Here is a 15,857-nt window from a genome sequence, read left to right as displayed (position 1 = left end):
GTTTGACTCAATGCCCAGGCGTATCAGGGCCGTTATTATGGCCAGAGGTGGTTGTTCTGGGTACTGATTTCTCAGGATCTATTCACCCAAATTGCGTGAAAATGTAATCACAAGTCAGTTCTAGCATAATATATTTGTCCAATGAATACCCGTTTATCATCTTTATTTCTTCTTGATGTAGAAATTTTAATGGCCAGTAGTGTAACATATTCCACTCGACAGACTGATGATCATGGCATCGTTGACCGTGTCTGTTCAGTGTAGAGGTCTTTAGTGGTGAAGGTTCGTAGCTGGCAGCTCCTGGAGGCAAAGGATGATGTGGATGGCAGTGATGTCGTACCAGCAGTCCCTGAGAGAGTCCCTGATTGTCTGAATGCTTCTGCACCCTGAGCAAAGTGCTAGAGCGCCGGACTAAATACTGCCAGGGCGACATAATACTGCAGGGACTAGTTTCGGTCACGTAGGCTGTGGAGGATGAAAAGCCTGCAGGGCCAGTGACCTCTGGGCTGCTGCCTGGGGTGTTCTCATTTTTTTTTTTTTTTCGCCAGTGTATGCAACAACCTACTTGCTTCCTTAGTGAGTGGACGCCTTTGTGACCACAAGGAAAACATAATTGTCTTTAAAAATCAACACATTTTTGACTCAAATGAGCTGAGAAATTACTGAAGGAATTTTTTATTTCTTAACGAATATCCAAAAAGAAAGTGGGCTCGTCCTAAACTGTGTGAAGGGAGCAATAGATCGGTGACAATTAGACGAGGGTTGGGCTTACAGCTCGTACAGAATAGATACGTGTTTCAAAGTTTTACTGACCTTCAAAGTAGTCACCAGCATTGTGTATAACCCGTTGCCAGCGATGTGGAAGTCGTAGGATACTTTTAGCAGTGCCAGTTGTGTTGACAATTCGAGCGGCGCGGTCTGTTGCCCAACGAATTTCTAACAGTTCTGAAGCGAATGCTGTGAAGTGTTTCCTTCAGTTTAGAAATCGAGTGGCACTTACGAGGGCTTAAGTCAGGGGAGCATTTAGCACCCCCATCAGTCAAACAAATCAGTAACAGCTTGCACTGTACGTGCTTGAGCATTGTCCTGCAAAATGATGGTCAGATCCTGCAGAAAGTGTCATCACCTCTGTCTCTAAGCCATCGTGGGTTGTGTTCCAAAAATGAACAGCATAGAGACAGAAGTGATGACACTTTCTGCAGGACTTGACCATCATTTTGCAGGACAATGCTCAAGCACGTACAGTGCAAGCTATTACTGATTTGTTTGACTGATGTGGCTAAGTGCTACACCACCCTACTGCACTCCCCTGACTTAAGCCCTCGTAAGTTCAACTCGATTTCTAAACTGAAGGGGAAAACTTCACGGCATTCGCTTCAGAACTGTTAAAAACTCGTCGGGCAATAGACCGATCCACTCAACTGTCAACACAACTGGCACTGCTAAGAGTATCGCACGACTTCCACATCGCTGGCAACGGGTTATACACAATGCTGGTGACTACTTTGAAGGTCAGTAAAACTTTGAAACACGTATCTATTTTTTTACAAGCTGTAAACAAATAATTGCCACTATTAACGTTTCGACCCTCGTATTAATTTAAACCGCATGATTAAACTGTTTATAACTCATTTACAGTTGCGTGCTCCAAAACCTTAGACGGCCTCATCAACACAAACAACTAGCCCGACACTTTACAGTGATTTGCATAGTTTACGTTTATCCAGGAGAGACTAAATTTTATGGCTTTGTTAGTTGACCTACTCTTTACTTCAGCCCGTTGTAATACAGTGTCTGTAATTGTTTGAGAGGGTTTTCTTTCTGAACCAACACAGGTATTTTGTCATTGTTTACAATTTATTGCTCTTCACACAGCAAAAAATGGTTCAAATGGCTCTAAGCACTATGGGACTTAACATCTGAGGTCATCAGTCCCCTAGACTTAGAACTACTTAAACCTAACTAACCTAAGGACATAAAACACATCCATGCCCAAGGCAGGATTCGAACCTGCGAGCGTAGCAGCAGCGCGGTTCCGGACTGAAGCGCCTAGAACCGCTCGGTCACAGCGGCCGGCCTTCGCACAGCATATCTGGTATTTATACACGCTTCTATTTTTTGTTACACCCAACACACACTTTTGTTACAGATTTTTCTATGCCAATGAATGATCATCTAGTACACTATTAGAATTCGCTATTCTGTCAAAGTAAGCCAAAACTAAATTGTATCGAGTGTCATCAATGTACCTACAGCTTGTCAGCAACACGCACATATCACACTATTCCGCTGCTTCGAATATTAGACACTGATAGTGTGTTAAAACTTAATCTTCCTTACTTCCCTACACAGTTACTGTATTCTATACAAATAAACGCATAGAGCCACTGTGGTGATACATGCTCTTTTCTACAGCAAGTGAAACGCTGTAGAAGAATGTTACATATCATTTAACATATTTTTCTGAGAACAACACGTATTGCGGCTGGTGCGTATTGATTCAGCTTCATACACAATAGTGCTGAGCGTGTTTCCCCTTCATTACAGGATTCCAGCAGAATGTATGAGCCACAGGCTTCTGAGTTTCATGTGATCTCCCTGAACAACAGTGGCTACTCCGCGCTTCAGACGATATCCGAAGGGAACAATGCTTTCACGCTAGATCTGTACAAGGTATGTACCGTCCTTTAAGGGCAATTCAGACAACTTTGCCTTGTCTCTTGTGGAATTTCTGATTTTTCTATATGTTTGTCGAGTAATTAAATGTTTATTTAAACTACATTCAGCAATAAATCGCGCAATAAATAGGTCTGCCGTTCCCACGCTTGACAGACAATGCGTACAGTAGATAGTCCTCGTCGAAACTAGTACAAAGAGCAGTGTAGAGGTCCCTAGGAATTTAAACTTCCTCAACTTCAATTTTTCCACTAAAAGTCTGGTATACGAATTGTATCGAACAAAGCAAAGAGGAACAATCAATAACATTTCAATGAAGGCTTTCAGGGCCAGTATTTACTTCACCTAGAGCTTCCAAACTGACAGGTCGTGATGGATATATATAACTATTTACTAGTATTTCAACCTCTTCTGTGGAAAACATCTTCAAAGATATATCTACATTTCCATCGCAAGCTCAAGGCGTGTTGTGAACTGTGTCAAGGGCACTGCCATTCGTCATGAGACACCACACAGGACATTACCTGTTATTGCTTGTGAGAATCAAAGAGCAAATCTACGTAAAAACCGCTAATGCCAAAAAAGCTTCCATACGCAGTAAACCTCACGTTTTGACAAATAACTGGGACACATGGCGTCTCAAAGTTAGCTTGTAGGCTTCAAAAGGCGTGCAGCATCGCCTTACTGTCAGTTTGCATTTAAATCAGGATCGGGCGACATATCCATGTCAAGTAGTGGACCATTTGGATATTAATTTTATATTAAAACCAGGGATCATTCAAAAACACTGATTACTATAAATAATGTTGAGAATTACTCAGTCACTGCCAGGGGTCGCGTTAAAATGCGGCAGCAAATTAGTTGGTACAGAAAATGTCTTTTGTCTTTGGATATAATAACTGTGACGTGTATATTCCTTAACATGTAGTGACAAAACAGCGTGTAATCAGGGATGTTGAGCTCTCAATAGAGGAACGAGAAGTTATGGAGATAACTGTAATTCAAAACTCAGAGGTTTTCGTAGCAGAATGAAGTTGTAGTAATCAAGAAGTCCGAAACATGTTTTTAACGTTTTGTGCTCAAACCTTACCAGCATATCTATAAAATAAGGTAAGCGTTCTGTATGCGTACAGTAGATAGTCCTCGTCGAAACTAGAAAAAGTCCCATCCACAAATGTACACAAGTCTTCTGCTTCTTTTATTTTGAACTAAGCTGAGTACATAAATCGCATGCATTCCTTGAAACTGCCCTGAAAATATTTCCCCTTTTACACAAAATTTTTACTCATGAATGAAAAGTAACGCAATCTGACAGCTTTCCGGCTAAAATATTTAGAAGTAGGAAAGACCTTCATAACGCAACGAGTAATTTAAGGGGAGTATTTAAGTGAATATAACATTAGAGTCAACACACTCTAATCTCATGATACGATGTGCAAGTATAATTTTACCCTTTCTCACAGACAACTACTTGCAATGAGAATGTAAAACATCACTTTATATGCTCTAGCATCTATTCCGAATGAACATAAGTTCTGAGCGACACTAACCCACGTTATACTTGTAAAATGCAAAGAATTTGAAAATACACTCCTGGAAATGGAAAAAAGAACACATTGACACCGGTGTGTCAGACCCACCATACTTGCTCCGGACACTGCGAGAGGGCTGTACAAGCAATGATCACACGCACGGCACAGCGGACACACCAGGAACCGCGGTGTTGGCCGTCGAATGGCGCTAGCTGCGCAGCATTTGTGCACCGCCGCCGTCAGTGTCAGCCAGTTTGCCGTGGCATACGGAGCTCCATCGCAGTCTTTAACACTGGTAGCATGCCGCGACAGCGTGGACGTGAACCGTATGCGCAGTTGACGGACTTTGAGTCCTGGGGTATCGGCGAGGACCATTCGCAACCGTCTCCATGAAGCTGGGCTACGGTCCCGCACACCGTTAGGCCGTCTTCCGCTCACGCCCCAACATCGTGCAGCGCGCCTCCAGTGGTGTCGCGACAGGCGTGAATGGAGGGACGAATGGAGACGTGTCGTCTTCAGCGATGAGAGTCGCTTCTGCCTTGGAGCCAATGATGGTCGTATGCATGTTTGGCGCCGTGCAGGTGAGCGCCACAATCAGGACTGCATACGACCGAGGCACACAGGGCCAACACCCGGCATCATGGTGTGGGGAGCGATCTCCTACACTGGCCGTACACCACTGGTGATCGTCGAGGGGGCACTGAATAGTGCACGGTACATCCAAACCGTCATCGAACCCATCGTTCTACCATTCCTAGACCGGCAAGGGAACTTGCTGTTCCAACAGGACAATGCACGTCCGCATGTATCCTGTGCCACCCAACGTGCTCTAGAAGGTGTACGTCAATTACCCTGGCCATCAAGATCTCCGGATCTGTCCCCCATTGAGCATGTTTGGGACTGGATGAAGCGTCGTCTCACGCGGTCTGCACGTCCAGCACGAACGCTGGTCCAACTGAGGCGCCAGGTGGAAATGGCACGGCAAGCCGTTCCACAGGACTACATCCAGCATCTCCACGATCGTCTCCATGGGAGAATAGCAGCCTGCATTGCTGCGAAAGGTGGATATACACTGTAGTAGTGCCGACATTGTGCATGCTCTGTTGCCTGTGTCTATGTGCCTGTGGTTCTGTCAGTGTGATCATGTGATGTATCTGACCCCAGGAATGTGTCAATAAAGTTTCCCCTTCCTGGGACAATGAATTCACGGTGTTCTTATTTCAATTTCCAGGAGTGTACTTCTGCAGACGGCAGCTTTTCTGAAAGACTATTCTTCTGGAGGCAAAACGTGTCTATCGAACTGTGCTCTCATAGGCTAACCGATTTAAGAGAGAATACGTGAGTGGATGGGAACATCCCATGAAAACATGTTACTTTTCAGCTATGACTCTAGGATCAATATAATTGAAGAGAAATTTAGAGCAATTTATTATTGTTCAATAAATATGTAAGAAGTTGCTGTAGCGAGGTTACATTTGCCCTCTAATGGACCTTGTGGAGAACAACTACATTTGAATTAATACAAAAAAGAAACAATATAATATTACATTCCTGCCGTAATACTAAGTAAGTTGGACAGCAAAGTGCGCCATGGGCTACATCCACCGATGAATAAATGAAGGACAGATATTGACCGTTGAACGTGGCACTTTGAACGTTTTTAACCTTGATGACAAAGACCGTACATGTATAAAACTGAAAACTCTGCGAAATAAATTGAATACTTTACATCGGAACTTGTTCTGTGAAAGCTGCTGGTTTGAAGCGTAATACTGTGCCCTGTTTAAACTTCCCATTTTTGTGTACTTCCTGTTATGATTACTACGTACTATGTAACTATAGCAGATGCACAATTTTTTATTTTGTACTTCTCACTGTGTAGTGTATCAGTGTACTTCTCTATACCGCGAACTATAAGTGATATAATTGTACTACATCTGAATACCTACCGCGTAAATTGTTGAAAATGAAATGTTTCTGAAATTTCCAAACGTAGCACTCAAAGATTTAGTGTAACGATTTTTGAAAGATTCTTAGTAACACTGAACAGTTTGAATGGTCTGTCGTTAATGATCAGTATTGTCTTACTGCAGTACTCTGCAGGAAGTATCGGAATACGGGTTGGTAGGACACCACCAATAACACTAGACACGTTATGCTGTACACACCTTATTACACAAGCTCTCGCATAAACGTTTGTTCACGAACATCATCTACTGTGCGCTCCTACTCCATTGTCAGTCGAAGACTTTCCTCTTCGTGGTTGAGGTCAATACCCACACAGATCTGCCAGGCAGGATTACAGAGTACTGTGGTGGATAATGACAGGAAGCGTAGACGTGATCAGATACGCTTGACAGGCCACGTCGTGGCAGGTCTGAAAGCGGATGTGACAGGAGGGTTTCTCTGTGAAATATGGGTGTGGCCCGCACATTATATAATTGTTTTGAGCCAAGTGTCCAGGAGGGTAGAAAAGGCGGCCGCACCGAGATTCCAAGGTGTTGGTGTACGCAGTGTTGGTGAAGGAGGTTGTTTCGTCATCCATGGTACCATTCAAGGGCTCATGCCAGTCATCCTGGATCCCCAGTACAGTCTGGGCAACGGCCTGGGACGAGGTGAGGTAGGCAGGTGATGGAAATGTTTGTCGGTATATGATGTAGTAGGACATCGAATGTCTGTGACTCTCGGCTGATGACTTTGTGCAGGTCTAAGTACAGGGGCTGCAAGGCAGCCACCACAGAGTCGTCCTGCAACGTGACATAAAAAAAAAATGGTCCAAATGGCTCTGAGCACTATGGGACTCAACTGCTGTGGTCATCAGTCCCCTAGAACTTAGAACTAATTAAACCTAACTAACCTAAGGACATCACACACATCCATGCCCGAGGCAGGATTCGAACCTGCGATCGTAGCGGTAGCGCCGTTCCAGACTGAAGCGCCTAGAACCGCTCGGCCACACTGGCCGGCTCTGGTCCCATCGCTCCAGGAAATACAAGTTGGTTTTCTCTCGTCATCTACTTGGGTACATTGCTTAAACACTACTGTGCTGACACCAGATTGGTCAGATAGCTAATCCAAGTACAGCGTAGACTGATGTACCTTTACCGTGCAGCCCAAGATTGTGTCGTTCGTAACAGATGAGACCCGTACATAGTGTCTCTTTGCACCAGAGCAGCGACTAATATCTCACACGAAGATAAACCATCTGAAAGACGTCTTCTAACTGACGACTATCAACTGGTGTAGTTCGTCTTTCCTGTTGGCGTTGATTGCTCAGACTGGTTCTGGCCGTCCCTGTACTTAGTGCTCTGAGAGTGAGGCTGTTGTTAGACAAAACAACTGTCTCCTATGTGATCCATTCCGTGACTATCAGTTTGAGACTGTGTTGGCTTCAGAACAATATGAGTAATTTTTTACAGTGTGAACAGCTTGAAGAGTGAAATGGTGCCCTATTATTCCAGACACGATATTCTCCTGTGGTTTTTCCAACGGCTTTAAGTCGTCAGACACGTGACACCAACGCCACAAAAGTGCTAAGCGCCACATTGCATCTAAGCACTCTCGGTTCAAATATGAACGCTTAAATTATGACTTCCAAAATTTAGTAGAAATCGTGCATCTGTAAAAATATCGACCGTCATACCTCAGCAAATATGGCCGAGAACCCGAAAAAATTGTGGTCCTACGGAAAACCGCTAAGCGGGTCAAAGGCTTCTATACGCCCACTCGTTGACCAGCTTGGTGTGGCAATGGAAGACAGCAAAGAGAAAGCCGAAGTTTTAAATCCCGAAATTAAGAAATCATTCACGCAGGGGGATCGTACAGCCATACTGACCTTTGAGCGTCTTACAAACTCTTGCATGAAGGATATCGTAATAGGCATCCCTGGTGTTGAGAAGCAACTGAAAGAGTTAACTAACGCATGTGTCGCCAGGTCCAATTGGAATTCCAGTTCGGTTTTACAGAAAGTACTATACGGCGTTGGCCCTTACTTCGCTTACCACTGTCACTATTAACCTTATCAGTTCATAGTCAGTATTACTTAGTCGCATTGTCACTATGTACACTCAGACCATTTTAATACTATTAATTCTCATATTGAAATTGTAATTTCTTAGGTAACTGTGATGTAAAACAGCTACTGTATTTGTGAACTCCTGGCCATAATCAGGTCAGGCTGAGTAAATAAATGAATATATATTTCTAGATTTTCGGAAAGCGTTTGACACGGTGCCCCATTGCAGATTGTTGACGAAGATACGAACATGCAGAATAGGTTGCCACATATGTGAGTCACTCTATCGCATCTTAAATAACACAACCCAGTACATTATCCCCGACGGCGAGTGTCCATTAAAGACAAGGGTGTCGTCAGAAGTGCCTCAGGAAAGTGTGATACATAAATGATCTGATGGACAGGTTGGACAGCCATCCGCGGCTATTTGGTGATGATTGTGCAGTGTACACAAAGCTGTCGTCTTCGAGTCACTGTAGGAGGATACAAGATGACTCAGGCAAAATTTACAGTTTATGTGATGGATGGCTACTTGCTCTAAATGCAGAAAAATGTTAGTTAATGCAGATGAGTAGGAAAAATAACCCCGTAATGTTCGAATATAGCATTAGCAGTGTAGTGCTTAATACAGTCAAGTCGATTAAATATCTAGAAGTAATTTTGCAAAGCGATATGAAACGGAACGAGCATGTAAGGACTGTAGTAGGAGAGGCGAATAGTTGACTTCAGTTTCTTGGGAGAGTTTTAGGAAAGTGTGACTCGTTTGTAAAGGAGACAGCATGTGGGACACTAGTACTACTCGTTCTTAAAGGCTCAATAGATATGGATCTCGCATGGTGAGAGATCTTTATATGAAGGATATGTGCTCATCCAAGGCTGTTTCAAGTACGTCGGAGAAGTTTCGCTTGGAAGCCATCACACATCCTCAATACAGTGAAACGTCTCCTTTGAAAAATTAAGAATGACTGTGCTGGTAAACTTCTACGTTATTTGATTTTCAAACAGCTGAGCAAAACTCCACGTACTCAAACAGTTTTATCTTTACTTATTCTGATCATCACTAAACTGACACACAATATTTTTAGCGCAACGCAATGTGACTTTCAGTAATCCCTACAAAAGGATGGCCCTGACTAACAATAACCTATACCTTTCATGAATCACATACCCCTCAAAAATCTTCGTTCCTCGAACTACTGCAATACAGCGAGCACCAATACTGCCAGCTAAATAAAAGATTCTAACTACTGAAGGCACTAACTACTGACAGGCATAGTTAGCAAATGAAAGATTTTGATAGAGAACAAACAATGTATTTACCTTAATAGCGTTCAAAAGTCATTATATATATATATATATATATATATATATATATATATATATATATATATGTATATATATAACTAGGAAGATCTAAAGATGGTACTAAAATTTCATGCTTGGCATATGCAGATGACGTGGCCATTCTAGCAGAAAACGAGACCACAGCAATTAAACAGATAGACATTCTCAAAGAATGCGCCGAAAAAGTTGGGCTACAAATTTCCTTCCAAAAAACCAAATTCATCTGCTCAAAATTTGAAACTCAAAAACTGACTACAAAATATGGACAAATTGAGAGAGTTCCATTCTTTAAATACTTAGGCGAGGTCCTAGAACCCACAGGGGGAGAGAAAACTGCACAAAAAGTTCGACTGCAAAAACTGAAAAGAGCATACTGGAAAACCCACAACATCTACAATAAAAAGTGTCTCTCCATTCACTCAAAAATACGACACTACAATACAGTAATCAAGCCCGAAGCACTATATGCCACCGAAACACTCACACTCCATAGAAAAGGCGACCTGGAAGGCATCCTGAAAGAGGAACGCAAAATTATCAGAAAGATTCTTGGCCCAAAAAGAACGGAAGATGGATACAGGTTACAGTCTCGGAAAACTACAGAAAAATTATCTAACCTCGCCGCAGACATCCGGAAAAGAAGACTAAAATTTTACGGTCATATCCACAGACTCCCAACACCCAGACTCTCCCACAAAATTTTAATATACATTGAAAAATTGAAAACCATACCCTGGATACAAGAAACCAAAACAGATCTAGCAAATGCACAAATAAATTCTTCAGAAGTTATAAACAGAAATGTATACAGGCAAAAAAATCGATAGTTGGAAAGTACAACCCGAGAATGAAGTTTGCAAGATACAGGGGACAAAATGGACAGAGGAAAGAAAGAGAATTCATGGGGAAAGAATGAGAGAAGGTTGGAGAATTAAAAAATTGAATCGGAAAAGCTTTGCGTGATCCGTATGGGTCCAATCGCACATAATATATATATATATATATATATATATATATATATATATATATATATATATATATATATATAATCTCCGCTCTAAACTCTGGCATCTCTCCCCACACATCCACCACTGCTGGTGGCTCACCTCCAACTGCCCAACGCTACGCGCTGTTCTCATCCAACTGCCGAACACTACACAAGCGAATATTCCAACAATGAGTCCAACCAGCCACAGAGTGCACAGAGCACAGTCAGCGATTTTCATACAGAGCGCTACGTGGCGTTACCAACATAAAAACCTAAACAGCCTACTTACAACAGTCCCAATCTGTCCTACTTTCCATATTTTTGGAGCACTGAAGAAAGACATACGTGGCGATCGATTTGCTTTGGATGAAGAGATTCATGCCTGGGTAGAAACATGCTTCGGTAACCAAGCGCTAATATTTTTCAGTGAAGACACTGACCGTCTTATCACAAAGTCTGATAAATGTATCAATATTTGAGGTGATTACTTTTGAAATAACAAACAGTTTACTTAATTTTTTTCATTCTATCTCATTTTCATTTGACTTCTCCTTGTATGCTGTCCAGCCACGTTAGTCTGGCTATCTGTCAAAAACTTGAGTAACTGTCTTTTGCAGCGTGGACCGCTGCGAGACACGCAGGGGGAGAGTCGGTGAGGTTCTGGAAGGTACAGTCAGGGATGTGGAGCCATGCTGATTCCAGTATCGTAGCCAGCTGCGGTTGAGAATCCATAGCACGAGCAGCCCATCGAGGTGGACCCACAGATTCTCGATTGGCCTTAAATCCGGGGTGTCTGGCGGCCAGGGGAGTACAGTTAGCTCGTCCAGGTTTGCTCTGAACCACACACATACACTGCGAGCTGTGTGACAAGTTGCATCGTCCTGCTATCAGATGCCATCGTTCTGAGGAAAATAAACTGGGTTTAGGGGTGGACATAGTCCCCAAGGAAAGATGCGTACTTGTGTTGACCCATTGTGCCTTCCAGAATGACGAAATCAGGTAGGGATTGCCCTCCAGCTTCAATCCTTCCGACGATTGTTGCAGGGTGTTCGCTTTCAAACGTTTCACGCCGTACACGCCAATCAGTGGAGTTCCAGTTGCGGTACTGCCGTGTAAATTCCAGCCTTCGTCGCCGATGAACAGCAGTCAGCATGGGTGCATGAACCGGGCGTCTGTTGCAGAGGACCATACGCAACAACGTTCGCCAAGCGGTTATTGAGAAGGCACTGTTGATAGCTTCTTGGTTCATCTGGGCGGTCAGTTGCTCAACAGTTGCAGGTCTATTCGCCCGTATACATCTCCGCAGCCGTCGTTCGCCCCTGTCATTGGGGCCCGTGGTGTGCTACAGTGGCCTCGGTGCCGGTTTTCGATAGAGCCATTGTGGCATGATCGGTATACTTTAACCACGGCGACACGCGAGCAGTTTACAACTTTAGCCGTTTTGGAAACATATCCTTACGTGGCCCGAAAGCCAATAATCATGCCCTTTTGGAAGTCCGATAAACCGCTCAGTTTCCGCATTACGACAACGACTGGCCTGTTTCCGGCGTCACCTCTCTCCCCCCCCCCCTCCCGTCACGCTCTGTGTACACCCTCCACTGCTAGTGCTGCCACCTGTCGTGTGTGAGTGGTAGCTGGTCGTTGACCTACAACACAGGCGGTGGGGGCATTAAATGGCTGGACTGTGTAGAAGAGTGTGTAACACGTCCGGGATGTAAGTGGGTAGATTAAAAAAAATGGAAATGAGCTTATGGCATCGTTGGCCGGGAGGCACCTATTCGGGGAAGTTCGGCCGCCAAGTGCAAGTCGTATTTCGTTCGACGCCACATTGGGCGGCTTGCACGCCGCAGTTCCTGAGCGGAGAAAATCTCCAACCCAGCCGGGAATCGAACCCGGGTCCACTTGTATGGGAGGCGAGCACTTTACCACCCAGCTAAGCAGGCGGACAAAAGAGGGTAGATATGCAGTACTAATAAAAGACTCGAGACTGTACAACACTCCCTAGACACAGGAACGGAGTTGGATATTTAACGACCATGTGCCCAAACCTAAGTACCTGGTCCTTCCTGCGGAGGTTGATCTGCTGCTCTCTGCGCTGCCTGCTATGATGTGTCCTGTAATAACGGTTATCTAGCAGGGACAGCAGCCACTCACACCAACGATACCAAGTTTATCTGCTGGAATTATCTGTATTCTGTTAAACACTCGCACAGGGTGGGGCTGCGCTCTTCAAAAAAATGGTTCCAATAGCTCTAAGCACTATGACACTTAACATCTGAGGTCATCAGTCCCCTAGAACTTAGAACTATTAAATCTATCTAACCTATGGTCATCACACACATCCATGTCCGAGGCAGGATTCGAACCTGCGACCGTAGCGGTCGTGCGGTTCCAGACTGAAGCGCCTAGAACCGCTCGGCCACACCGGCCGGCTGCACTCTTCACAATTAACGTTATTCCGCAATGGACGTAATCATTATTTGTATTCCAAGTACGTGTCCATTGAGAAGTATAAGGTTGCTGTCTGAATGATGGAATCCAACAGTACTAAAAACTCAATAGCTTATAACACAAGCGTGCGCGTGACCGAATCGCGACGCGAGTGCTCCATAAAATATCGGGTACGATATACGCGTACGAACGAGAAAGCACCTGCGCTCGTGGTATTCAGCCAGTCAAAACGATATGTGTTTCTTTCACCTAGAAGTTTCATTTAGGATCATACCAGTCCACATCATTTTTCCGTAACTGTCAAGACGCGGTTGACTGTTGTTCTCCCGACACGGCACACGAAACCGAGAAACATCACCTTTTGGATAAACATTGATACTGCGTCGTGAACACAGAAGTTAAAGGCAAAACTTGAGTGGTAAAAAATTTTGAATTACTTCACCATAACTTTTAAGATACGTGCTGCAGCCACAGCATCAACACAACACTCCCTCTCTCCACGAAAGTCTGCGCTCGGCAGAGAGGTAACTATCGATAGTTATCGATACAATTCTATAGTTACAAGTGGTGCCAAGTACTCTTAGATGGCTCTGGAATAAAATATCTCTGTGGACAGTTTTGGTCCTCACGAATTTTCAGACATCCTCGATAAATTGATTCAGTATCAGTTTATACATTAAAAATCAATAAACAGCTAAAAATATTTATAAATTCGTAACGAATCGACGGGTGACTAGGTGATTCAGTGGGTAAAAGTCAGACTGCAGATCGAAAGGTGCGTGGATCGATCTCTACAGCTGCACCCATACTTTGCAAACCTTTTTGAAGTGCATGGCAGAGGGTTCTTCCGAGTGTTCTACACGTTATGGTTTCTTACCGTTCCGTTCGAGTATAGAGAGCGGGAAGTCCCAACAGGGAATCATATAGCGCTCTTAGAAAAAAGTATTCCGAGACTGTTACCTGAAATGCTCCTCCATGATACTGACAAGAGGGAGATTGAGTTAATAATTAAATCACTAAAGACCAAGAACTCTCATGGATATGACGGGGTATCTAGCAGAATACTGAAGTATTGTTCTGTGTATGTTAGCCCAGTTCTCAGACATATCTGTAACTTTTCCTTTAGGAGTGGTCGGTTTCCTGACCGATTAAAGTACTCGGTAGTGAAGCCACTTTATAAAAAGGGAGACATTGATAATGTTGACCATTTTAGACCTATTTCTATGCCATCAGTGTTTGCTAAAGTTATCGAGAAGGTTGTATATACAAGGTTACTGGAGCATTTAAATTCACATAATTTGCTGTCAAATGTTCAGTTTGGTTTTAGAAATGGTTTAACAACTGAAAATGTTATATTCTCTTTTCTCTGTGAGGTTTTGGATGGATTAAAGAAAAGGTTGCGAACGCTAGGTTTTTTTTTTTTTTTTTTTTTTTTTTTTTTTTTTTTTTTTTTTTTTACGAAGGCTTTTGACTGTGTTGACCACAAAATATTACTGCAGAAGTTGGACCATTATGGAGTAAGGGGAGAAGCTTACAATTGGTTCGCCTCTTACTTTAAGAACAGAAAGCAGAGGGTAGTTCTCCGCAATATTGAGAGTGGTAGTGATGTTCAGTCCCAATGGGGCACTGTTAAGTGGGGAGTTCCCCAAGGGTCGGTGCTGGGGCCACTGCTGTTTCTTATTTATATAAATGATATGCCTTCTAGTATTACAGGTGATTCAAAAATATTTCTGTTTGCTGATGACACCAGTTTGATAGTGAAGGATCTTGTGTGTAATATTGAAATAATGTAGTTCATGAAATAAGTTTGTGGCTTGTGGAAAATAATTAGATGCTAAATCACAGTAAGACTCAGTTTTTACAGTTTCTAACTCACAATTCAACAAGAACAGATATTTTGATCATACAGAATAGGCATATTATAAGCGAGACGGAACAGTTCAAGTTCCTAGGCGTTCAGATAGATAGTAAGCTGTTGTGGAAAGCCCATGTCCAGGATCTTGTTCAGAAGCTAAATGCTGCTTTATTTACCATTAGAACAGTATCTGAAATAAGTGACACTTCAACACGAAAAGTAGTCTACTTCGCATATTTTCATACGCTCATGTCGTATGGTATTATTTTTTGGGGTAATTTTTCTGATTCAAAAAGGGTATTTTTGGCTCAAAAACGGGCTGTTCGAGCTATATGTGGTGTAAGTTCGAGAACGTCTTGTCGACCTCTATTCAAAAATCTGGGAATTCTGACATTGCCCTCACAGTATATATTTTCTTTAATGTCATTTGTTGTTAGCAATATTAGCCTATTCCCAAGAGTTAGCAGCTTTCACTCAGTTAATACTAGGCAGAAATCAAATCTGCATGTAGAATGCACTTCCTTGACTCTTGTGCAGAAAGGAGTGCAGTATTCTGCTGCATCCATTTTTGATAAGCTACCACAAGAACTCAAAAATCTTAGCAGTAGCCCAAACTCTTTTAAGTCTAAACTGAAGAGTTTCCTCATGGCTCACTCCTTCTATTCTGTCGAGGAGCTCCTGGAAGAGCTAAAAAATTAAGCAAATTCCAGTGTTACATTATTGATTTTCTTCATTTAAACTTACGACTTGTCACCTGAATATGTTTTTTTTATATTTCATTTTATCTGTTTCTAATATCGTGTTATAATTTCATGTATTGACTCGTTCCATGACCATGGAGACTTCTCCTTAATTTGGTCCCACGGAACAATAAATAAATAAATAAATAAAGAATGACTACTTAAACGCGTCTGTGGATGCTGTAATTAGTCTGATCTCTTCCTCACCATCCGTACGGGAACGATACTTGGGGGACTGTAATATAAGCCGAAAGGC

General features: G+C 42.9%; 1 protein-coding gene across 1 annotated transcript in view; it reads left to right on the top strand.

Annotated features, from left to right (window-relative positions):
* Positions 1 to 15,857, top strand: part of LOC126456474 (serpin B6-like) — a 168,257-nt gene that overhangs the window by 73,369 nt on the left and 79,031 nt on the right. Inside the window, exon 2 of the mRNA XM_050092225.1 lies at positions 2,548 to 2,673. Within this exon, the coding sequence (XP_049948182.1) occupies positions 2,560 to 2,673 (114 nt within the window). The 5' untranslated portion in view covers positions 2,548 to 2,559. The remainder of the gene's footprint in view (positions 1 to 2,547; positions 2,674 to 15,857) is intronic.

The sequence above is a fragment of the Schistocerca serialis genome, chromosome 2 (genome assembly GCF_023864345.2).
Source record: "Schistocerca serialis cubense isolate TAMUIC-IGC-003099 chromosome 2, iqSchSeri2.2, whole genome shotgun sequence".
NCBI lineage: Eukaryota > Metazoa > Arthropoda > Insecta > Orthoptera > Acrididae > Schistocerca > Schistocerca serialis.
Note: the sequence above shows the minus strand (reverse complement) of the source record. Positions and strands in the feature narration are given on the sequence as shown.